The sequence below is a fragment of the Delphinus delphis genome, chromosome 4 (genome assembly GCF_949987515.2).
Source record: "Delphinus delphis chromosome 4, mDelDel1.2, whole genome shotgun sequence".
In the NCBI taxonomy this organism is placed as follows: Eukaryota; Metazoa; Chordata; class Mammalia; order Artiodactyla; family Delphinidae; genus Delphinus; species Delphinus delphis.
Window position 1 is genome coordinate 72609812 of NC_082686.1, and position 26175 is coordinate 72635986.

Below are 26175 nucleotides of genomic sequence, written 5' to 3' on the forward strand. Positions count from 1 at the left end.
GATTTTATACGTTTGCAGTCTCCAACAGCAATTTCTTCCCATCCAATTCATATATAAGATACTCTTCTGCATTTGAGCCAAAGGATTTTCTACCAATGGCTCTTCTGAAGTCCAAAGTCTTTCTTGGGTGATATGTAAGAATATCTGTGATTTTCAAGGGAACCGGCATGTTGCCCTAAAGCAACAGACATGCACGTGAACCATTATAATCACTGGCCATTTAAAGTCTAGAGTTTACTGATTTTTTACTCAAATTTCTTTGCTGCATTATCAAGTTTGGCTGAAACAAACAAACAAAAAAACCCAACTGGGCAAGAAATTCGGTCAACTGCTCAAGCCAGAAAATGTACCTTTTCCCTACCATATCCAGACTGTGCCTTTATTCAATGGACCTTTTCTGAAAGAGTCATTCTCACATGTAAGGCATAGTATCTCATATGGCAGGAACTAAAAATTAATGCTCCTGTCAAAGAAATGACTGCCCAAAGAATGATTAGTTAAAACAGTGCTATTTCCTATACCCCAAATCCTAAGTAAAAAGATTCCTCAGAGAACTGCAAAACAAGGGAGGCTAAATTATTGTCCTTAGATACCAAGATTAATGACCCAAACCCTCCAAAGTTTAGGAAAGAAGACAAGTGGAAGAGCTTAAAGTAAAAGCAGGAAGAGAGCAGTGGCCAAATCAGAAGTTTAACAAGGCCTTCCACCTGAACAGAATATAAAAGTGAAAAGATATATAAATGCAAAAGCATGAGAATTTTAATATCATCAAAGAAACTATGTTCTCTATCAGATCCGATGAACTTTTTTTTGTTTTCAGTAATAAACCTCCTTCTATTCCTGGGTACCATATTTTGTCTATTATCCATATGTGGATTACAGCTATAGGAGTGTGACCCCATCTGAGATTTATGGTCATAACTTAAACTACAATTCTGTGCTTTTCTCTAGGCATGTTCTGCTTTTTAGGGAGCAGGAATGGATGAAGACAGCAGGTTGAACCAGGGTTGGGATTCTGCCAGTGAAGATGGAGAGGGCAAGAAAGTAGAAGATATATGCAATGAAGTGAATATCACGACAAACCAAGGAGGCTAAGTTAAAAAAAAGCAGACAAGTAGAAACACAAGGGGACAACCAAGTAATGGTGTCAAATGATTGAAGGTCAAAATGAGAATGAATTGTTAGAACAGGAGTAAATAAACTGATGGATGTAGTCAGAGAATGGGATGATTTAAATCAAGATTTTGGAGGTGGTGAAGGTATTGACGATGACAAGATCTAAATTATTGTCTTGGAACCAAGTATCTGAGTTGGAGTGGAGGGCAGGAGAGCTAGAAAGAAGGAGATCAACAAAGAAGCCAGGTTGTTGAATGAATCAGTGTGCATTTTGCCTGGACATCACTAAGAATGACAATGTGAATGTGTATCAAAGGACAATGGACCTGACACTAAAATCTTCAGTGACTAAAGCCAGATTGATGAGGAGGAAACTACATGACTAACAACATAAGGGACAGGCAGGTAAGTTGAATAGTCTGATGGCAAGGGCTTCACAAGAGCTGACAGGTAAAAATCATTTATGCAAAAAGTTTTCAAATACAAATGCTTTTTAAAACACACATAATAAGTTACTTATGAATTGCGTCTATAGTATAAGCATGGACTGTTAAGTGTACAACAAAATTCATAAGAAGAGAAACAGAACAGAAGTTGAACTAGCATGGTAAACTTCAACTTTTTCACAATATTCTATTAGTTTAATAACAGATGGAAAAAAAGGGACGAAATATTCTACATATGCCTATAGGGAAAACAATCATTATTTACTACTCTTTAGGACTAGCTCTGCCATTTTTTAAATGTCATATTATTTTATATAAAAAGAGATAATTCAATAAAAAGTAACATTTTTTCCAGTTCAACACATTTTTAAGAAGCAGCCTGGCTATTTGTATATTTGGCCATAATCAGGATGCCAACTCTCAATCTGTGGAACAACTGGGACATAGCTGTCTTGAACAGATAAAGCAGCATAATAAATAATATTTAAATTGGTGAATAAAAGAGCTCATCATTGAATTTGCATCTCCTAATAACAAATAAAATACATCAAGTCCTTATATAAAGCTTCTGTGAAAGACCAAATATATGGAAGAACTTTAAACAAGTAGTAAAGTTCTTTTCTGACACAAATGATATATAAGACATCATTTCTGTCCATTAAAAAGACTGAATACTATTAAGAGAATAATTCAGCTATACTTGAGTAATTAATGAATCAATGAGCAGATAATGAAGATGCATCACTGGAGGACAGTATATATACACTTTAAAATATAATTTGTATTTAGCTTCTAATGATTAATGATTGTAATGAACTTTTTGACATTTTAAAACTGGAAACATTGCCACTTACAAAATCACAAAATCACAAATATCTTTAAAATTCTACAATTTAAAAAAGGAAAGCTTGGAAAAGCAGATTACAGAGTACACTTATGATCTTTATTACACATGGATGATTCTAGTATTGACTCAACATACCAAACAAATAAAACTTTCATTTTTCAAACAACATGAACACATTAAGAATATATTTAAATCTCATCTCGGCTTGTACATTAAAAAAGAAAATCAAATAGGAAACTTAAAATTATAAGTACTTTCATTACAGTTCATTTCTAGGCAATACAATTGTACTGTGCACAAACAGAGTTAGGTAATACACTAAGAGTTTGAAGTACAAAGATAATATCTATGCTCACACAGTTGAGAGTATAGAAAAGCCCAGGTTTTACAAATATTTTAAGTTACTGTTTCTCAAAGTGCAGCCCATGAACCAGCAGCATCAGAAGCATCAGAATTGCCCTGCTTGTTAAAAGAATTAATTGCTTGCTAAAGTATATTTCTGTGCTCCATCCAAAAATTATTAGAACAAAATAAGAAGCCACATTACTTACAAATACCTTTGGTGACTGTTACTTATATAAAAGTTTGAGAATCAATGCCTTAAATGTTAAAAGTAATTACTGCTATGAAATTACAGATGAAAAGGTGAAAAAGCCATCTCCACTTATTATTATGAAGATTCTGACTTAAAATTGGTTTTTAAAATGATTAGGTTAAAATGCTTTATAGTTCTTTTAAAAATATTTGTATAATGTTTAAACTTTATATTGGGAATCTTCATTAAAATACATCACATCTAAGGAAACAAGATTTAAGCAAACAGACTTACAGTTGGTGATATCAGGTGGTGCATAGCCATCATTCATATACATACTTGTGGGTTTTGCCACTTTCAAAAAAACAAAATCAGATGTGTTCTTTAAGGCAGTTACTGCTTCTTCATGAGTAACTTCTTCTAAACACACAGTATTCACCTAAAAGAAAATCCCAAAAGTTTTACTTCTTCCTTCCCACTTGGAATGTCATTTTTTTCGCCCCTATTGCTCTGGGTATAATCTTCGGTACAATGTTGAATAGGAGTGGTAGTTTGTGTCTTTCTAGGACTTTGCCCATTTCATCTAAGTTACCTACATGCGTTGGTATAGAGTTATTCATAAATAAAAGTATTCCCTTATGTTCTCTCTTTCATTCCTACTTTTAGAAATTTGAGTCATTTTTTTTTTCCTGGTCAGTCTAGCTAAAGGTTTGTCAATTTTTTTGTTTTTTTTTGCTGTACACAGGCCTCTCACTGTTGTGGCCTCTCCCACTGCAGAGCACAGGCTCCGGACGCGCAGGCTCAGTGGCCATGGCTCACGGGCCCAGCCGCTCCGCGGCATGTGGGATCCTCCCGGACCAGGGCACGAACCCGCATCCCCTGCATCGGCAGGCAGACTCCCAACCACTGCACCACCAGGGAAGCCCAAGGTTTGTCAATTTTGTTGATCTTTTCTAAGACCCAAGTTTTGGTTTTGTTGATCTTCTCTACCAACATAGACAATATGGTTGTCCTATTTCCTATATTGGTAATTTCTGTTCTAATCCTTTCTCTTCTGCTAGCATTAGGAAATGCTAGCATTAGCTAGGTTTAGACTGCTCCTCTTTTTGGTAAACATTTTCTTTTAAAAAGAAATAAAACACTATAAATGTTTCTAGTGTTTTAAATTACAGTGCACTAAACAAATGTTCATTTTAGTATATTTTCCATTTCCCTAATACGTGACTTTATAATCGACTGCAGGAGACTTTTAAATGTTTTGACGAAAACTTCTAAAGGTCACAGAACAATCCTGACTTTCACCACTGATTACTAATAATGCTTCGCAGGATTTCAACTGCATGGTCATTTTTATGGTCCCACCCTACTGTGTACAGTGAGGACTTGCTGCATTTTGAAATACACAACTGTGGTATACTGTTCTTCTGATGGCCTGAAATGAGACATTAGTAACTGTGATGCAAAGAGAGGATTAATAAATGCCACACATTAGAGCTGTCTTCTTGGAAAAGCTCACTCTGGCATGTCCCTCTTGGAACCTGGCCACCACTTTGTGAGAAGCTCAAGTTAGCCATGTGGACAGCCCACTGGAGAACTGAATACCTGGCTAACAGCCCCAGTTGAGTTCCTAGATGACAGCCAAAACCAACCGGTCCACTATATGTGAGCCAACTTGGAGGTGGACCCCTGGCCCTAGTTGAGCCACCCCAGTAGACATTATATGGAATAAAGACAGGCTACCCTGGCCAAACATATCCAAATTGCAGAAGTGTAAGCAAATAAATAATTGTTGTCATTTTAGCCACTAATTTTTGTTTTTTCTTATGCAGCATTAGATAACTGATAAAAGAGCTGACAAGATTTGCTGAGGTGATTCAATGTGGAGTGGGAAAGAAAGAGAATGATCCTAAAGTTTTAGACTTGGGGAAATTAGAAGGATAAAGTTCCCGTTTAATGAGATGTGAAAATTATGCAAAGAGCAGAATTTTGGGGGGCAAGGTGGGGTGGGTTGCCGTGATTTGAAAGTTCATTTTTAGATACAGTTGTACTTCGGTATCTGTGGGGGAATGATTCTATAACCCCACTACCCCCCATCACCCTCCTCGAGGATAAAAAAATTTGCAGATTCTCATGTTCCTTAAGTAAAATGGCGTAGTATTTGCATATAAGCTACGCACACCCTCACCTTATACTTTAAATCATCTTTAGATCACTTACAATACCTAATATAAAATAAATGTCATGTAAATTCAAGTTTTGCCTTTTGGGAACTTTCTGGAATTTTTTTCCACCAAATATTTTCGATCTTCAGTTGGTTGAATCCACAGACGTGGAACCCACGGATACAAAGAGCCAACTGTATATTATATTTGAGATGACTCTTGAGACATAGAGAAGGAGACTGAAGTTCAGAAAACAATACTTATTACTATCATGTACAATAAGACCCAGTAAGTTATTTGACCACCTATCAAAGAGAGAAGAGAATATGTTCAAGTATTGAGTCCTGGATCACTTCAATGTTTAGACGTTAGGGAGAAGATGCACCAAAAAGGAGAACGAGAAGGAATGGCTGGTGAGCTAAGAGGAATAGCAAGATAGAGGGTGACTATCAGGCGAACTGGAAAGAGTGTTTTAAGAAGGAAGAAGGTATGTCAAATGCCTGATACATCAATTAAGGTGAAAATTAAGAACTGAATAATTTCAGTGGAATTATGGCAACAACTAAACGGTAAATCAGCATGAATTCCTGGCTCCCTACCCCTAAAATTGATTTTGGAAGAAGGATAAAGAAGACACAGTATGTAAGAAATTAAAAATAAAAGTGAGAAACGTAGTGGAGAAAGAAGGTTGTTTGGAACTGGTGTGTGTTGGTGGGGGGTGTATGCAATGATGAGGGAGTGTTGGTTGTAGCTTGGGGGAAAGAGTGGCAAGTCATAGCTGTGAGAGGATAAGTTAGAGAGAAGCAGTTGAAGGACAGTTCCTTCCTCCTCCCTGTCATTAACTCAAAAATAATTAGTTGCTCTTCCTAGCATAACTATTAAAAAAGGGCAAATAAATAAATAGGAGATAGACCAAATCACCACTATACCAGACTTTGTTTGTATGCCTTTTCAGATTCACTTGAGCCTACGTGTCCACTAGGCTTTGGTTGCTTGGTTAGGGGAGAGTCCTAGCTACTGCTACTCTCATATTGTCCCCTAACATTATGAGCTCTTCCAACCTCTTCTGGAGTAAAGGCTGGGCTTGGGTTTGGCTGACGTGTTCCACATAGTGAGAGCTGTAACATATTAGAAGACCACATCTGACCTGTCTAGACCACGAGGCTCTGGCTCTTCTCACGACTTCTGGGTTCCGGGGAAGTGCTGTGCCAGAGTGTGGGAACTGGCTTCCTTAGCATTTGTCCAGAGGGGCTGGGTAACACAGTCGAGAAATCTAGGACAGTTAACCCCCATGGGGTTAGACTCTAACTAACAAGAGACAAGAGACTAAAAGGCGTCAGCAGATAAAATCCTTTCTTTTCCCTGGATGGCTGGATCTAAGGTTTAGCAGTTCCACATTGCCTGCCTGGGAGACTGTCCTACATAACAAGCAATCAGCTACATTTTCTTATGATTTTATAGCCAGTTCAGAAACATAATACATTGTATTGGCTTTCCCTCATTCTCTGCCTCACTTTTCATTTTCACTCACTCTAGCTTCTCTGAAGTTATACCTCCCAATAATACCTTAGCAGAGTAGCTTTTCTTCAGGTTTTGTTTTTCTAGGGAACATGAACTAAGACAGTTATTGATGAAGATTGGATAAATAAATTGTGATACAGTCTACAGTCCCAGAATAGAATGTTATGAAGAGGGTAAATGAATAAATCTCAGCTCTAGGCAACAATATGGATAAGTCTCAGTAAAACAATATTGAGTGAGAAAAGTATTAAAAAAGACTATATACAGCACAATAGCCTTTAAAAATTTTCAAAACACACACTACTAAACAAAACATTTAGGAATATGTATGTGATAAAGCAATCTTTAAAAAACAAAGGAATGAGGAACACAAGTTGTTGATATTCTAGTTCTTGGGTTGGGTAATGACTAGCAGTTTTTACTATATTATAAATAAAATAATTGATTAATTAATTAAAGTAAGAAAGGGAAAAACAAGGTCACACATGAACAAAGGATGATGATGTTATGAACCTAAGGATTATGACTAAACAATTCTGTGCATCCAAGCCCCTAAACAGAATGAAAGAAAAAGAGAGGGGAGCTAGTAGAGGAAATGGTAGTGGCAAATAAAGAATCATTTTTCAGGTTTTGACTAAAGCAAGACTAGTATTCACTCATGGAAATATCATTTAAACATTTTTGGCACGTAGAAATTCAGTCTGTCAGGAAAAAAAAGACATCAAAGTGATTTTTAAAACAATGGATTTCTTATACTCACTGCTAAAAGTTTATCTCCAATCTGAAGTTTACCATCTTTATGTGCTGCACCTCCTTCAATTATTTTGGTTACATAGATGCTATTATCCCCAGGAATATGTTGATTTCCAACACCTCCTGCAATGCTGAACCCAAGACCTGTATGGAAAACACTAGTTTTAGAATTTCACCAATATATGTAAACTTAAGTCCAAATGACTGAAAACTAGGTGATAACTTCACCAAACTAATGTTTTTTAAAACAGAAAATTATCTATTTACCTATTTTAAAAATCCTAAGTATTTTGTAATCAGGGGCAATTACATATATAGGTGCTCCTATAGTTACAAATGAGAACCTTTTTACCCCCAGGTTACTTAAAAAAAAAAAAAAAAATTATTTATTTATTTATTTATTTATTTAATTGGCTGTGCCAGGTCTTAGTTGTGACACACAGGATCTCTGTTGTGCCGTGCGGGATCTTTTAGCTGCGGCATGCAGGCTCCTTTAGTTGTGGCATATGGGATCTAGTTCCCTGACCAGGGATCAAACCCGGCCCCCTGCATTGGGAGCGTGGAGTCTTTAGCTGCTGGACCACCAGGCAAGACCCCCCCACCCCCAACCAGGTTACTTCTTAAAGTGTCTTTGTAAAATGCATTTGTTTATTAGTTCAAAGAGATGGTGTAAAATTGCTTCACTTTTGTTTCCATCATAATTGCACTTCTTACTAACACTTTTAACACTTCCACAAGATTAAAACTGAGAAAAAAAAATTAGTGGTGGGCAGAACCAACAGCTTCAGAAATGCAGATGCTGCTTCTCTTTTCAATATTCTATGAATTAATTTTAAGTAAGGAGCTTCAATAATTCATAAATCCCATAGCTTTGATGCCAAACCTGTAGCTCTCTATGCATTTTTCCATGAAGCCACAAATTAGAATCAATATTTCCATTTATCCTCAATCCCATCCATGTTTTCAAAATTCAGATCACATCCTAACAGTCTTCATTGCAGATGTAACTCCTGATGACATGTTCATAAATATTTTTTTCTTTTAGCCTGTGTATCTGCATTTTATGCACTTAGTAGATTAACGATTACAAGTTAATATCAACACTACACATGACTGCAAAATGTCTGCATAGTATTCTACTTAAGACAAAAATCAGTAGAAATAACACAGAAATTCTAAAAATTCACTAAGTTCTGTAGATTACCAGCATTGTTAATCTTAGAATGTGTGTCATAAATAACTTCATAGTTACATTTCACTTAGAGATTTCTTACTTAATAATTTGTCTTTGTTTGATTTATTTCATACCTTTAGGACCTTTAATGAGCTTTATTTCCATTATTTTTTCTGATACTGGTTTCCGTCTTTTTACGTACAAGCGTACAATAGATCCCGCTTCTTTCAATGCTTCAACTGCTTTGCTATGTGTCACATCACGAACGTCTACTTCATTTACTCGCAATATACAGTCATTGACCCTGAGGAAAAAAACCATTAAAAATTAAATATTAAAATTTTAATATCAATTTTTCTCTTTGCCAATTTTCTTTTCTTGACAAGAGAATTATTTACTAGAATTATTTATAAGAAACTGCATGTTAAATTCCAATGTATCAAAAACTCATATAAATACAAACATTTCCCAAGGGCCAGCAAAGGAAACAGTGCAAATAACAGATCATTATACAAAAATATTAAATAATAACGACAGCTATAATTTTTTTTGGGGGGGGGGCTGTGTCTGGGTCTTCGTTGCTGCACGTGGGCTTTCTCTAGTTGCGACGAATGGGGGCTACTCTTTGTTGCGGTGCATGGGCTGCTCATTGCAGTGGCGGTCTCTTGTTGGGGAGCACAGGTTCTAGGCACGTGGGCTTCAGTAGTTGCAGCACATGGGCTCAGTAGTTGTGGAACACGGGCCTTAGAGGGCGTAGGCTTTAGTAGTGGCTGTGCATGGGCTTAGCAGTTGTGGCTCGCGGGCTCTAGAGCGCAGCCTCAGTAGTTGTGGCACATGGGCTTAGCTGCTCTGCAGCATGTGGGATCTTCCCAGACCAGGAAGCGAACCCGTGTCCCCTGCTTTGGCAGGCAGATTCCTAAACACTGTGCCACCAGGGAAGTCCTGACAGCTGTAATTTGTATGATTACGTATAGAAATTAAGATATTTTAGAAAAACAGCAAATATTTATTTAGCACTAACCACATGCTAGGAACTTCTTTTAGTGTTTTAACCCTTACAACAATCTGTAAGGTAGATACATATTTATATCCCCATTTTATAGATAGAAAAACTGAGGTACAAAGTTTAAATAACTTTCCCAAGGCCACCCTGATAATGACTAACAGAGCAGTGATTCAAACATAAAAAATCTGAGGCTCAGACTGAATAACTAGCTTAAGGTCACAGCAGCAAAATTGAGATTAATTCATTGATTTACCAAAAAATAAACTAATCTCAGTTTCAACTGCATGGTATTCATGTAGAAAAAAAATAAGAAAACAAATTAAAAGATGGTCATCTCAAATTGGGTAGGGATGGGGAACAAAACAATTAAAACATTTAAAGTGATCATGATAAACTTCTATATCTAATTAACTTTTTTAGAGAAAATAAATTCTATATCCAAAGACAGTGACACCTCAGAGTTAGTACTATAGGTATGTTCTCCAGTGAAACAAATGGAACATACTAATTTTCACACATGAAGCACAAATAAAAGGCCAATAGCAGGAAGCAGGAAGTAAATATTTACATTTACATGAAAGTCAAATTATTGATTTCATATTTAATTTCATTAATATACCACTTATCATATCCAGTGAGAAGTTTAGAAACTGAAAAGCTGTATAAGGCATGAACAGCCTTAAAATAAGATACTGTTTTTAACAGACCATATATAATCCTTAGTCCTAAAACTTTAGAAAACCATCACATCACCATGTATAAAAAGCAACAAATAAGGCAACAAGAAAAGTGCCACAATCTATGGTCTAAGGAAACAACAAAGTATGCTAAAGATATTTTCTGAAATGGAACCTTACATTTAAACAAAAGACCAATATTACTTACATTTATTCAATTTAGAAAATAGATTAATTTATTTAAAGTCTGCATAATCTTTACTACTCTTTGTGGTCTGGGATACCAACTCAGATATATATGATTCCCTGTACCTTAAATAAGCGTATACACGTTTCCCACTCAGAAAATAACACATTTTGTGAATGTATTTGAACATACAATGGGAAATCTATGATTTCTATAAATTTGCTCAGAAATATTTAAACAGTCAAATTTATTATTCAAAATGCTTAACTTCTAAGATAAAACTGAATTCCTAATTGAAAAGAGGGAAAATGCTTAAAGCACAATTATCTCATTCATTCATTTGATATCTGAGCATCTACCTTATGTTAGTTATTATGATAGTGTTCATTTGTATTTATTCATTGTACAGTTGCCTCAAGAAAAAGATACAAAGAGGATTTGGTATCACAACATAAAGTGCAAAACATACCGCAATCTTCCATCTTGGGCAGCTGCTCCCCCTGCAATTATTTTGGTAATGAAAATACTTGAGTCATCTCCAATGTGTGGGTTGTCTGTACCTCCTGCAATGCTGAAACCAAGCCCTGAATTTCCCTGGGGATAGAGGGGAAAAAAATTGACACTGAATAATAATTATCTTTATTGATAGGTTCCCGTCATTATAGGACCTAGAAACTGTACTAACATAAGGAACACACACATAAAGGCATACGTATAGGAAATATGATGATTTTAAATTAAGAAATATAAGGAAAGCTCTTTTTTCTCTATAAATTCAGAGGTATTACTGCTGAATATGTGAGGCTGATGATGTACTGAGTACTTCTGGACTCTGGTCTACGATTCCTTCTTCAAAATTATGTGCAGTTTGTCCTTGGAGAGGTGTCACTATTAGGTCTCTTTCTTTTAGACTGCATCTTGCTCATGTTTGGTAAGGCAAATTGCTCCCAAGAGAAAAACAATGAAGTGATCCTTCTGTTGCTGTTATTTCCGAGTAGGTAATACCAATATATTATTTCATCCTAAATTTTTAAAAAAGAGGTACTGGGTGGTGCTTTTCTTCTGCTAACTTTGCCATCAGCTTATTTTAAAATGACCAAATTGTATGAGCTAAGTAACACAGCCATCATCCTTGATGTGTTTAACCAAGATACCTGACCAGCAAAAGGCAGTTTTTAATACTGAAGTCCAACTGGAGAACTTAACATTGGTGTACTTTCTTGACAGCAGTCAATTTTGCCAAAGTAGCATTACACTTCTTGCTTATTTTATTTATGTACTAGATTTCTGAATAATATTTTCTTTGAAGAAAGGGTTCTGCTACAAAAAGCAAAACTGATCTAAGCAAAGGTATTAAACGTTTATTTTTGCAAGAATGTTCTAACTTTGGTTTTCAGGCAGCTCAAATAAGTGGGTATATCTGGATCTATTACTAAACTGTTTGTATTAAATAGCTTAGAATTTCACTAGACTATGACATGTCCTAAAATTCTATTTTAATAAAAAAATTTTTTCAGTATAAACTCTTCAAGAGTTACTAGAGTATCAATAATAGTATCAATAGGTTGTATGGGGCTACCACGTTACTCAGGTATTCGAGTTCTCGTTTTTACTTGTTTTTTAAAGAATTGAGATATAATTACAAATAACTTTGTGTAAGTTTAAGGTATACAACATATTGATTTGATACATTTATATAGTACAATATGATTACCACCTTAGCTTTATTTAGCTAACACCTGTATGAGGTCACATAACTGCCATTTATTTTTTGTGGTGAGAACATTTAAGATCTAGTCTCTTAGCAATTCTGAAGATTATAATACAGTATTGTTGATTATATTCACTACCTGTGCATTAGATCTCTGGAACTTATTCATCTTCTAGTTGCAAGTTTTTATACTTTAACAACATCTCCCCAATTCCTGGTACATAAGCTCTTTAATCAATGAAAAATACAATGTACAGTTCTGACTAAATAGAGGAATTTAAAAGGTACTGGGAAAAGATGAAAAGATGAATAAGATAAAGAGTTAGGACTATATGTCAAGAAATCTCAATAAAGTTGGGAAAAAACCAACAAAATGCCACATTAAAATGTGTACAATACATTAATACTCTATTTACTTGTAAGACTCAGTCATCCATGTCACTTGAACAGGTGGGTCCAAATTCAGGTAAACAGGCAATAAAAATCTATTATCCCTCTGAAGTCTATTTTTATTCAGTTTATTCTGGCTTCAAACATAAACAAATCTAATTACCTAGGATTTTAAATATACAGACATTCAGTTACTTAGAAAATTCACTTATGCAGAGCACTTCATTTCTCAAAAATGCTGGTCAGACAAGGTGGCTCTGCTAAAATACAGTATCAATTAAATGCAGATATTCTTAAGGGGAAAATACATCAAGAAAGTTTACACATCTGAATTGTATCCTTAAATTATTTTCTGACTGGGGGATTGCATAAGAAGTTTTCAATAAGGTCTTTTCCATTAAATCTATGGTTTTTATCTTGCTGGGAAACAAAACTGATACAATGACCATATTACTAGGATATTAAATACTTATTTAAAATAAATATTTTACTATATGAAAGATAAATAATAAAATTAAAAACTGAGAAAAATCTGAGAAACTGTCAGTCTAGAGGAGCACAAGGAGACATCATAACTAAATGTAATGTGGTATTCCAGTTGTGATCCTGGAAGAGAAAAACATAAAAAGTAAGGAAATCCAAATAAAGTAGACTTTAGTTAATAATAATATATCACTATTGGTTCATTAGTTGAAAAAAATGTATTCTAGTAATGAAAAGATGTTAATAATAGGTGAAACTGAGTCCAGGGTAAATGGAAACTCTCTGTACTACTTTTCTGTAAATCTAAAACTATGTTAAATAAAAAGTTTATTTAAAAAAAAAGGTTATTAAAGAAAAGCAACAGGTTCTGAAATGCCACGGCTAATTTTATACGTGGACTCATTAAAGAAACTAATATTATATGGTTCTGAAATGTGATCTTCCTTGGATCCTATATGAAAGAGCAGTATATTTAAAGAGTTATTTAAAGCAACAGGTTTATGCATAAAAACTTAAGATAATTAATAGTTTTTACCCTTTCAAGTGTGATTTCTTCATATTCATAATCTGCATCAGTGCCATTAACCTAATGGGGGAAAAAAAAGAAGTAGCACAGAAATTTAGGGTGTGAAATTTAAAATGGCAAGACATAATTTTTGCATGATTTCTTAATAAAAACCTGTTAAATGTGATAGTAATCAAATAATATAGCTTGATTTTAATAGTTTTAGGGAAGATTTTCAAAGAATGGAAGAATACAAATGTATTAATGAGTTGACACTCATGATACTGTGACTTTCACATACAGAAAGCGTACATTCAGCTTTCAATACTTACTGAACTCTTGACTCTCTTCTCTGCCTTGATCCACACATCTAATCAGCTGCCAATTCTTACTGACTTAAATATTTCATTTCTTCCTAAAACCATCACCCCTTCATTTTCATTGCTATTACCTTGCTTCAAAAGGTACCTTGCTTTGTTAACTCATCTGGACTACTGCAAGTGTAATCTACCCAATCTCTTAGATTACTGTTCTCCATTGCTCAAATCATTCTAATGTGTTTTAGTTAAACAGATGGATCTTTATGGAGCCCATGTATAACATACTTGCTCCAAAATTCTCAAAAACTCTCATACAAGGCTCTGTATGAACTGACCCCAATCTATCACTCAACTTCATTCTAACATGTTTCTCACCTGTTCATGAGCCTTATATACCATCACACTTGAATGACTTGCTCCTTCCTTTACATATCCTGCAATTTCCTCCCTCCACATCTGTTACTTTATTGCTTCCTCTGTCAAATTTCAGTTACATATTTCATGTCCAACTTTGATTCACCATTCACAATCTTGCTTACACCATACAGACCAAGCACTTTCTCTCATTCCTTCTAATTTATTCCATGTCTCCTCCTGGAAGAAGTAATTCCCATAGCAAAGGCCACTGGTGAAGGCTGAATAGTGCTTGGAATCACATTAACTGGGATTCAAATCATTGCTTTAACATTTCTGGTGACACGAAGCTGGGCAAAATACCCAAACTAATAAGTCAAACAGGGATTGTGATAAACTTCATCTCTAGGTGCATCCCATCCTTCCATCCCAAGTGCTCTTCTGCAATATGATTGAACCATCCTACCACCAAGAGATGTTATCTACTTCCCCTTCCCTTGGATCTAGGCAGGCTCTAGATGACCTCTGTTAAAAAGAATGTGGCACAAATGCTTTGTGGTTTTTGAATCTAGGTCATGTGATGCCTTGTAGTGTTTGCCTTTGTCTTAGAATGCACATTCTTAGAATCCAGAAGCTATAATGTGAGGAAGCTCAAAGATCCTATGAAGAGATTGAAATGAAGGCGCATCAAGACCCCTGGCCAAAAGCCCCAGCTGCACCTCTAACCGGCAACTAGCACTAACTGCCAGCCATGGTCAATGAGGCTATTTTGGATCTTCCAGTCTTCTCCAGTGCCCCAGCCAAGACCGTGTAAAACAGAACTATTCAGTTAACCCAGAAAATCATGAGAAATAATGAATTATTTTTAAAGCCACAAAGTTTCAGGGTGGTTTGTTATACAGCAATAAAATAATGAAACAACAGAATAATGAAATCCATGTAAGGTAGTCTGTTTTCTTCACCATACTATAAGAAGCAACCCCTAATTCAGGTCCAATGCAGGAGCTAGGGGTTTTTTTCCTGAGGATTTTTGAAACTCATCTCTACTACTTTTTTGGGTTCTTAATTCTTATGGTTCTAATGGATACAAACCCAAATGCTACTTTGTTTCATCTTCTTTTTCAACTGAAGATATTTTCTTCTTGTTTTTGAAATTATGTTATACATATGTGTGTATACACACACATATACACATACATATATACATACACACAATATATATGTGTATATATATATATATAAATCTATGATTTATATGCCTATGGAGTGCAGGAGGAGGGTTATACATATGCATATCCTGCCAACTTGACTGGAAGTTTTTTTTTTTTTTTTTTTTTTTTTTGCATACGTGGGCCTCTCACTGTTGTGGCCTCTCCCGTTGCGGAGCACAGGCTCCGGACACGCAGGCCCAGTGGCCATGGCCCACGGGCCCAGCCACTCCGCGGCATGTGGGATCCTCCTGGACCGGAGCACGAATCCGCATCCCCCGCATCAGCAGGTGGACCCTCAACCACTGCAGCACCAGGGAAGCCCTGGAAGTCCTTTTTTATGAGTAAAAATAAAATCTGTATCTGCAGCTATACCACTCTTCTTATTCTAAAGGTTATTTGTATCATCTATATTTTTTCATGCTCAGACTTGCTAAAGGTCTATCAGTCTTTATCAAAGAAGTACTTTTAACATCACTGATTTATTACATTCTATGCTATTACATTCTGCTTTTATTTTTTATCAATTCTTTACCCTTTCCTTAGGCCCTTTTTAAAGCTTCTTGAGTTGAATGCGCAATTCATTTATGCTTATTACTTTTTCTATTTTTAGAAACACCCATTAAAGTTAATAAATTTTCCTTGGCATATGGCTTTGGCCAAATCCCCAAACTGCTACATTGGGCTCTATTTTTGTCCATTTGTTCATTTCCTAAATAGCCTGAAATTTTATTCTACAAAACATTTCCAAGTCAGTATACTTATACAGTCCTTTTGGTGTTAATATGTAATATAGTATAAATTTTTGTGCTGTGAGCTTATGGACTTCTGATTTAAGGTATTTGAGATTTTCACCATTAAGCCTTCTCAAAAGGTAGGTACTCCAAGCTCGACCCACCACCAGTCCCTCCCATCAGGAACCCTGCACAAGCTTCTCAGATAGCCTCATCCACCAGAGGACAGACAGCAGAAGCAAGAAGAACTATGATCCTGCAGCCTGTGGAACAGAAACCATATTCACAGAAAGACAGACAGGATGAAAAGGCAGAGGGCTATGTACCAGATGAAGGAACAAGATAAAACCCCAGAAAAACAACTAAATGAAGTGGAGATACGCAACCTTCCAGAAAAAGAATTCATAATAATGACAGTGAAGATGATCCAGGACCTCGGAAAAACAATGGAGGCAAAGATCGAGAAGATGCAAGAAATGTTTAACAAAGACCTAGAAGAATTAAAGAACAAACAGAGATGAACAATACAGTAACTGAAACGAAAACTGCACTAGAAGGAATCAGTAGCAGAATAAGTGAGGCAGAAGAATGGATAAGTGAACTGGAAGACAGAATGGTGGAATTCACTGCGGCAGAACAAAGAAAAAAGGATAAAAAGAAATGAAGATAGCCTAAGAGACCTCTGGGACAACATTAAACGCAACAACATTTGCATTATAGGGGTCCCAGAAGGAGAAGAGAGAGAGAAAGGAACCGAGAAAATATTTGAAGAGATTATAGTCGAAAACTTCCCTAACATGGGAAAGGAAATAGCCACCCAAGTCCAGGAAGCACAGCGAGTCCCATACAGGATAAACCCAAGGAGAAACACGCCAAGACACACAGTAATCAAACTGACAAAAATTAAAGACAAAGAAAAATTATTGAAAGCAGCAAGGGAAAAATGACAAATAACATACAAGGGAACTCCCATAAGGTTAACAGCTGACTTCTCAGCAGAAACTCTACAAGCCAGAAGGGAGTGGCATGATATACTTAAAGTGATGAAAGGGAAGAACCTACAACCAAGATTACTCTACCTGGCAAGAACCTCATTCAGATTCAATGGAGAAATCAAAAGCTTAACATACAAGCAAAAGCTAAGAGAATTCAGCACCACCAAACCACCTCTACAACAAATGCTAAAGGAACTTCTCTAAGTCTAACACAAGAGAAGAAAAGGACCTACAAAAACAAACCCAAAACAATTAAGAAAATGGTCACAGGAACATGCATATTGATAACTACCTTAAATGTGAATGGATAAATTGCTCCAACCAAAAGACACAGGCTTGCTGAATGGATACAAAAACAAGACCCATATATATGCTGTGTACAAAAGACCCACTTCAGACCTAGGAACACATACAGACTGAAAGTGAGGGCATGGAAAAAGATATTCCATGCAAATGGAAATCAAAAGAAAGCTGGAGTAGCAATACTCAAATCAGATAAAATAGACTTTAAAATAAAGAGTGTTACAAGAGACAAGGAAGGACACTACATAACGATCAAGTGATCAATCCAAGAAGAAGATATAACAATTATAAATATATATGCACCCAACATAGGAGAACCTCAATACATAAGGCAACTGCTAACAGCTGTAAAAGAGGAAATCAACAGTACACAATAATAGTGGGGGACTTTAACACCTCACTTACACCAATGGACAGATCATCCAAAATCAAAATAAATAAGGAAAGAGAAGCTTTAAATGACACAATAAATCAGACAGATTTAATTGATATTTATAGGACACTGCATCCAAAAACAGCAGATTACACTTTCTTCTCAAGTGCGCACGGAACATTCTCCAGGATAGATCACCTCTTGGGTCACAAATCAAGCCTCAGTAAATTTAAGAAAATTGAAATCATATCAAGCATCTTTTCTGATGACAACGCTATGAGATTAGAAATGAATTACAGGGGAAAAAAATGTAAAAAAACAAAAACACATGGAGGCTAAAAACTACATTACTAAATAACCAAGAGATCACTGAAGAAATCAAAGAGGAAATCAAAAAATACCTAGAGACAATGACAATGAAAACATGACGATCCAAAACCTATGGGATACAGCAAAAGCAGTTCTAAGAGGGAAGTTTATAGCTATACAAGCCTACCTCAAGAAACAAGAAAAATCTCAAATAAATAATCTAACCTTACACCTAAAGGAACTAGAGAAAGAACAAACAAAACCCAAAGTTAGCAGAAGGAAAGAAATCATAAAGATCAGAGCAGAAGTAAATGAAATAGAAACAAAGAAGACAATAGCAAAGATCAATAAAACTAAAAGCTGGTTCTTTGAGAAGATAAACTAAATTGATAAACCATTAGCCAGACTCATCAAGAAAAAGAGGGAGAGGACTCATATCAATAAAATTAGAATTGAAAAAGAAGTTACCACAGACACCACAGAAATACAAAGCATCCTAAGAGACTACTACAAGCAACTCTATGCCAACAAAATGGACAACCTGGAAGAAATGGACAAATGCTTAGAAAGGTATAACCTTCCAAGACTGAACCAGGAAGAAACAGAAAATATGAACAGACCAATCACAAGTAATGAAATTGAAACTGTGATTAAAAATCTTCCAACAAACAAAAGTCCAGGACCGGATGGCTTCACAGGTGAATTCTATCAAACATTTACAGAAGAGCTAACACCCATCCTTCTCAAACTCTTCCAAAAAAATGGAGGAAGGAACACTCCCAAACTCATACTGTGAGGCCACCATCACCCTGATACCAAACCAGACAAAGATATTACAAAAAAGGAAAATTACAGACCAATATCACTCATGAATATAGATGCAAAAATCCTCAACAAAATACTAGCAAACAGAATCCAATGACACATTAAGAGGATCATAGACCATGATCAGGTGGGATTTATCCCAGGGATGCAAGGATTCCTCAGTATATGTAAATCAATCGATCTGATACACCATATTAACAAATTGAAGAAGAAAAACCATATGGTCATCTCAATAGATGCAGAGAAAGCTTTTGACAAAATTCAACACCCATTTATGATGAAAACTCTCCAGAAAGTGGGCATAGAGGGAACATACCTGAACATAATAAAGACCATATATGACAAACCCACAGCAAACATCATTCTCAATGGTGAAAAACTGAAAGCATTTCCTCTAAGATCAGGAACAACACAAGGATGTCCACTCTCACCGCTATTACTCAACATAGTTTTGGAAGTCCTAGCCACAGCAATCAGAGAAGAAAAAGAAATAAAAGGAATACAAATTGGAAAAGAAGTAAAACTGTCACTGTTTGCAGATGACATGATACTATACATAGAGAATCCTAAAGATGCCACCAGAAAACTACTAGAGCTAATCAATGACTTTGGTGAAGTTGCAGGATACAAAATTAATGCACCGAAATCTCTTGCATTCCTATACACTAATGATGAAATACCCAAAAGAGAAATTAAGGAAACACTCCCATTTACCATTGCAACAAAAAGAATAAAATACCTAGGAATAAACCTTCGTAGGGAGACAAAAGACCTGTATGCAGAAAACTATAAGACACTGATGAAAGAAATTAAAGATGACACCAACAGATGGAGAGATATAGCAGGTTCTTGGATTGGAAGAATCAATACTGTGAAAATGACTACACTACCCAAAGCAATCTACAGATTCAATGCAATCCCTATCAAATTACCAATGGCAATTTTAATGGAACTAGAACAAAAAAATCTTAAAATGTGTATGGAGACACAAAAGACCCTGAATAGCCAAAGGAATCTTGAGGGAAAATAACGTAGCTGCAGGAATCAGACTCCCTGACTTCAGACTATACTACAAAGCTACAGTAATCAAGACAATATGGTACTGGCACAAAAACAGAAACACAGATCAATGGAACATGATAGAAAGTCCAGAGGTAAACCCACGCACCTATGGTCAACTAATCTATGACGGGGCAAGGATATACAATGGAGAAAAGACAGTCTCTTCAATAAGTGGTGCTGGGAAAACTGGACAGCTACATGTAAAAGAATGAAATTAGAACACTCTGTAACACCATTCACAAAAATAAACTCAAAATGGATAAGAGACCTAAAGGTAAGACCAGACACTATAAAAGTCTTAGAGGAAAACATAGGAAGAACACTCTCTGACATAAATCACAGCAAGAATTTTTTGATCCACCTCCTAGAGTAATAGAAATAAAAACAAAAATAAAGAAATGGGACCTAATGAAACTTAAAAGTTTTGCACGGCAAAGGAAACCATAAACAAGATGAAAAGACAACCCTCAGAATGGGAAAAAATATTTGCAAATGAATCAATGGAGAAAGGATTAATCTCCAAAATATATAAACAGCACATGCAGCTCGATATTAAAAAACAAACAACCCAATCCAAAAATGGGCAGAAGACCTAAATAGACATTTCTCCAAAGAAGACATACAGATGGCCAAGAAGCACATGAAAAGCTGCTCAACATCACTAATTATTAGAGAAATGCAAATCGAAACTACAATGAGGTATCAGCTCACACCAGTTAGAGCGCTTCATCAGAAAATCTACAACCAACAAATGCTGGAAAAGGTGTGGAGAAAAGGGAACCCTCTTGCACTCTTGGTGGGAATGTAAGCTGATACAGCCACCATGGAGAACAGTATGGAAGTTCCTTAAAAAACTAAAAATAGAATTATCATATGATCCAGCAATCCCACTACTGGGCATATACCCAGAGAAAACCACAATTTAAAAAGACACACGCAGCCCAATGTTCACTGCAGCACTCTTTACAACAGCCAGGTCATGGAAGCAACCTAAATGCCCATCAACAGACGAATGGATAAGGAAGATGTGGCACATATATACAATGGAACATTACTCAGCCATAAAAAGGAATGAAATTGGGTCATTTGTTGAGACGTGGATGGATCTATAGACTGTCATACAGAGTGAAGTAAGTCAGAAAGAGAAAAATAAATATCGTATATTAACGCACATATGTAGAGCCTCGAAAAATGGTACAGATGAACCAGTTTTCAGAGCAGAAACTGAGACACAGATGTAGAGAACAAACGAGTGGACACCAAGGAGGGAAAGCTGCGGGGGGCTGGGGGTGGTGTTGTGATGAATTGGGAGATTGGAATTGACATGTATACACTGATGTGTATACAAACTGATGACTAATAAGAACCTGCTGTATTAAAAAAAAAAAAAAAGGTAGGTACTTAGTAAACATCCTTGACATTTCACTTAATGCCAAGTCATGATGTATTGATATCTGGTGAGGATTCCTGGTAGCACAGAGTAATTTAACAAAGGTGAAAAGTGAGAAGGCCATATGAACCCCAGATGACTTTATTCCTATATGCTTAATAACTTGAAACTGTCTGATAATTTCATGTATAGAGACAATTCAATAACATCATTAAACACATTCAAACTGGGCTTCTAAATGCCAAGAACACATTATCAAAAGCACAATTACTCTACAAGTACCACTTTATTAACAGCAAATGTACAAAAATATAATGTTGGTGTAATATTTTCAAAAGCTATATGGTTTCCAGCAAAACTACAAAATGGTTGATTTGCTTGGTTTTCTTTTTATAATAGCTTTACAAAATGTGGCTTCCCACAGGAAAGAAATGCTTGGCTAATGGGTTTATCACTCTCAATTAACAGGATAACGTGAGAGGTAAGCTGTGTATAAAATGAGAGAAGAGAGGTCAATCTTTAGACAACGTAGTATTTTACTGACAAAATATTTTTCCCCCTTAAAAATAGAAAAGAATAGATTTAGAATACTTCTTGAGAACTGTCATTTTAGTACTTCCTAGGTTTTGAATTTAGTCCTATTAACAAAATGGGATTGTGTGTCAGGGGTGGGGGGGAAAGCTGGAGAAGAAACTAGAAGTGGATTGGAGCCTGATTGTGAAAGGTCTTGACTGCTTCCCTGATGAATGAGAAATATTCTTGAAAGTTTTGGAGCATCAAGTAGGTTTAATAGATTTTCCAGAAAAAGAATTGTGGCAGTATGTAACAGAAATGGAGAGAAACTGGAGAAAAGTAAATTGATAAAGAAGTTATGGCAATAATTTGGGTAAAAGGAAGAAATTCCAAAGACACTTAAGAATTGGTAAATTTCTAAATATTAAAAAAAATCTTAATATTAATGGGGAAAAAGTCCCATAAAGTCATAACTAAGAACAACTACTGTATAATAAACCTGACCAGGAAAAAAAATCAGATTATATAACATATAGCAAAGATGAGTTGTACGCCACTGATCTAATATGGTTTGGGACAAGAACTATGCTGCTTTAATTAAACAGTGTTTTATTATCTGCAGGGAAATCCCCCCAAATTACTTTTATTTAAAATTTTACTTTGTTATTTTGAGTTTTTAACTTTGCTATATCAACACTGTCCAAAAGAAGTTTCTGTGATGATGGAAGTGTAAAATAATCTGCCTTTTCCAATACAGGAGTTACTTACCTACACATGGTTACTAAGTGCTTGAAATGTGACTACTGAGACAGAGAAACTATATTTTAAATATTATTGAATTTTGATCAATATAAATTAAATACCAACACATGGCCAGTGGCTTACTATTTTGGAAGATGCAGCTCTAGATGAATCATTAAGTCTAACTCCATCCCTCCAAACCACACGTACATATTCTCTTTTTTCTCTCCTCCTTTTAAGTATTAATATCAATTAATACTTAAAACTGAGTATAATACATCATACTTAATGGTAAAAGACTGAAAGCTTTCTCCCAAGGATCAGGAACAAAACAAGAATGTTTGCTCTGCAACTTCTATAAAACATTTTAAGGGAGGTTCTAGCCATGGCAATTAGGCAAGAAAAATAAATAAAAGGCATCTTCATTGGAAAGGAAGAAGTAAAACTATCTCTGTAGATGACATGATCTTATATAGAAAGTCCAAAGGAATCTACATGAAAAAACCATAAATGAGTTCAGTAACATTGCAGGTAGAAGATCAATACCCCCAAATCCATTATATTCCCATGTTAGCAATGAAAAATCCATAAATGAAATTAAGAAAACAATTTCATTTATAATAGCATTAAAAGAATAAAAATACACAGGAATAAATTTAACAAAAGAAGTGGAAGACATGTACACTGAAAATTATAAAACATTGGTAACAAAATTAAAGATGTAAGTGAATGGAAAGACAGTCTGTGTTCATGGACTGAGAGACATAATGTTGATAAAATGACAATAATCCCCAGATACTTGTGTGCCAATGTTTACCACAGCATTATTCACAACAGGCAAAAGGTGGAAACAACCCAAGAGTCCATCAAGAGAAGGATGAATAAACAAAACGTGGTGTGTGTGTGTGTGTGTGTGTGTGTATATAAAATGAAAAATAATTCAGCCATAAAAAGGAATGACATTCTGACACATGCTACAACACAGATGAACCTTGAAAACATTATGCTAAGTGAAAGCAGCCAGATACAAAAGGCCACATATTGTATGATTCTATGTATATGAACAGTCCAGAAAAGACAAAGCCATAGTGACAGAAAATAGATTAGTGGTTGCCAGGGGCTGAGGTAAGGGCAGAATGGGGAGTGATTGCTAACAGGTACAGGGTTTCCTTACAAGGTGATGAAAATGTTCTGGAATTTGAAAGTGGTGGTGACGGCACAACATTGTGAATAGACTAAAACCACTGAATCGTATACCTTAAAAAGGTAGATTTTGTGTTACGTGTCTCAACGTAAAATTTTTTAAGGTGAAAAAGTTGAAAAAGGTGAGATATAACATAAATTCAAGTTGAAACAATGAGTTAATACATTTTAAACATTATGCTAACAAAAGATCAAAAAGTTTATTAACACACCATGCTAGTGACGGTATGGGGTAAAAACAGTAGTAATTTTTGTTGAAGTATAAATTGATATAACTCTGTGAAGTACAATTTGGCAATAATGATCAAATCTAAAAATTGACACACCCTTTGAGCAATCTATCAATATATAAATATACTCTGATTATATAATTGCATATAAACACAAAAATATCTATACAAAAATTATCAGTGGGGCATTGATTTTTATATGGTAAAAGTTTGAAAACAACACATATATGCTTGTACATGCACAGAATGTTTACAGAAGGATATATATATTATATATATATATAAATTACTTAATTTTAGAAAGCATGGTGACAACAATCAGGAAAAAAAAGTGTTATAAAGCAATAGTTGCAAGTCTTCTTATTTTTATTCATCAATACATAGTTGGTATTAAACGATCAGGACTTAACAAAGGAATAACAAATAAGTTTAAAAACCATTCTGGAATATATTTTAAATTTCAGGATTAAATTAAAAACCTACAAAGAATAGTTATTAAACATTTTACACAGTGTTCTTCAAGTATGATAAAGTACCACACTCTGAAAAATCTTGCTTAAAGAATTGGAATTTATCTCATATCCTTATGTACAGAAAAGGTTTAATAAAGCATGCCCAAGGGTGTTATCACTAGAAGGCTCTTAGCAGGTATTTGAGAAATTGATTTTGGGTGTGTTCCCACCATTCCCTAAATGAAAGGGTTGCTTACTGTGGCTAGACTTTGCAAAGACAATGCATTTTATGCTGAACGCCTGTTTTCCTTCTGGGAGCTTGGAAATTTGGTATGCGCTGGACAAAGGGTGCCTATGTGATCATCACCAATAAATAACTTTGTGCTGTGTCCATAATGGGCTTCCCTGGGCAGAAAAACTGCATACGTGTTGCTACATTTTCACTGCTAGGTGAAAAGAGTGCTCTGTGGACCCCTCTGGGGAGGAAGAAAGTAGAAGGAAATCTAAACATGGACTCTTCTAGGCACACAGCCTTATAATCTGACTGTAGATCCTGACTTATCACATAGCTGTAATAAATCTTAGCCATAAGTACAACATGCTGAGTCTTGTGAATCCTTCTAGCAAATTTCTCACCGTGGGTAGTGAATGGTTTTCAAGACTCCCAACATACCCTGCTTTAGCAGGAAAAGTATTTTTTGAATAATATGTCATACAAACTTAAAATTAATACAACTTTTACTCTAAGTTTGCTGCTTGTATGCTAATCCTGCTTTTAATTTGTTGACATTTCCCCTAAAATGCATGTGTATTTATTTTCTTTGTTGATATCATTTTCTCTGTTAGTTCTTACATATTAACCTTTCAGTTGAAAGGGTTTTAAAATAAAAATAATTAATCACTGATTCTGTCCTTAAGCAAAACATAAGTCAACAAAAAGAACAAGTGAGGGAGAAAGAAATGTGAAGAAGAAAATATTGACAAAAGTACAAACAAAATTCTGCTTAAGTATTCTTTATCCATGTGAAAGGTGACATTGACTGAAAAGAGTATTTTTGGTTTGTATTATTATTTGAAGTTTTCAAAAATTCCCCCAAATTTGATATACCCATATAAACAGAAGATAAAGCCAAATATAATGTTTTAAAGTATAGACTGAAATCAACTATAGTTAAAAAATGGGAGAAAAAGATTTTTACAATCTATTAAATTATGCACCATTTGCTGTTTTTAAAATGTGCGAGCACAACTTCTACTTAAACATCTCTGAAGATATTTTAGTTGGGGTGAAAAATGTTAGATTCTGCTGTTCTGGCTATTTATCTTTAGGAGAAAGAAGGCTTTTTAACAAAAGAAGTTTAGAGAGAAGCACTAATCAATTTAAAGTTATAAAGTTATAACTAATTATTTTAATATGTGAATACCTATAAACCCGGTCACTAAAAATCTAGTCACTCAATTAGACTTCAAAAATGACTCTTTGAATATATGGCATTGTGTAAATGACCATTGGTCAGATAGCGAAAGTTATTCATTTTAATTTAAAAATAAAATTTCTCATTTCAACATTTCTGCTTTGCAAGAGTATAGAAAAAGAACAACCAAAAAAGGATGGTACTGCTTCATTTACTTTAACAATTACAGCTTAGT

At 35.2% G+C, this 26175-nt stretch overlaps 1 protein-coding gene across 17 annotated transcripts in view; it reads right to left on the bottom strand.

The window, feature by feature from the left end:
- The window catches only part of DLG1 (discs large MAGUK scaffold protein 1), a 285716-nt gene that overhangs the window by 111533 nt on the left and 148008 nt on the right, over positions 1 to 26175 (bottom strand). For all 17 annotated transcript variants that reach the window (XM_060010895.1, XM_060010903.1, XM_060010902.1 and 14 more), the window contains 5 exons: positions 13544 to 13594; positions 10894 to 11018; positions 8689 to 8858; positions 7388 to 7524; positions 3239 to 3383 (listed from right to left, as the gene is read on the bottom strand). In XM_060010895.1, coding sequence (XP_059866878.1) covers positions 3239 to 3383; positions 7388 to 7524; positions 8689 to 8858; positions 10894 to 11018; positions 13544 to 13594 — 628 coding nt within the window. The remainder of the gene's footprint in view (positions 1 to 3238; positions 3384 to 7387; positions 7525 to 8688; positions 8859 to 10893; positions 11019 to 13543; positions 13595 to 26175) is intronic.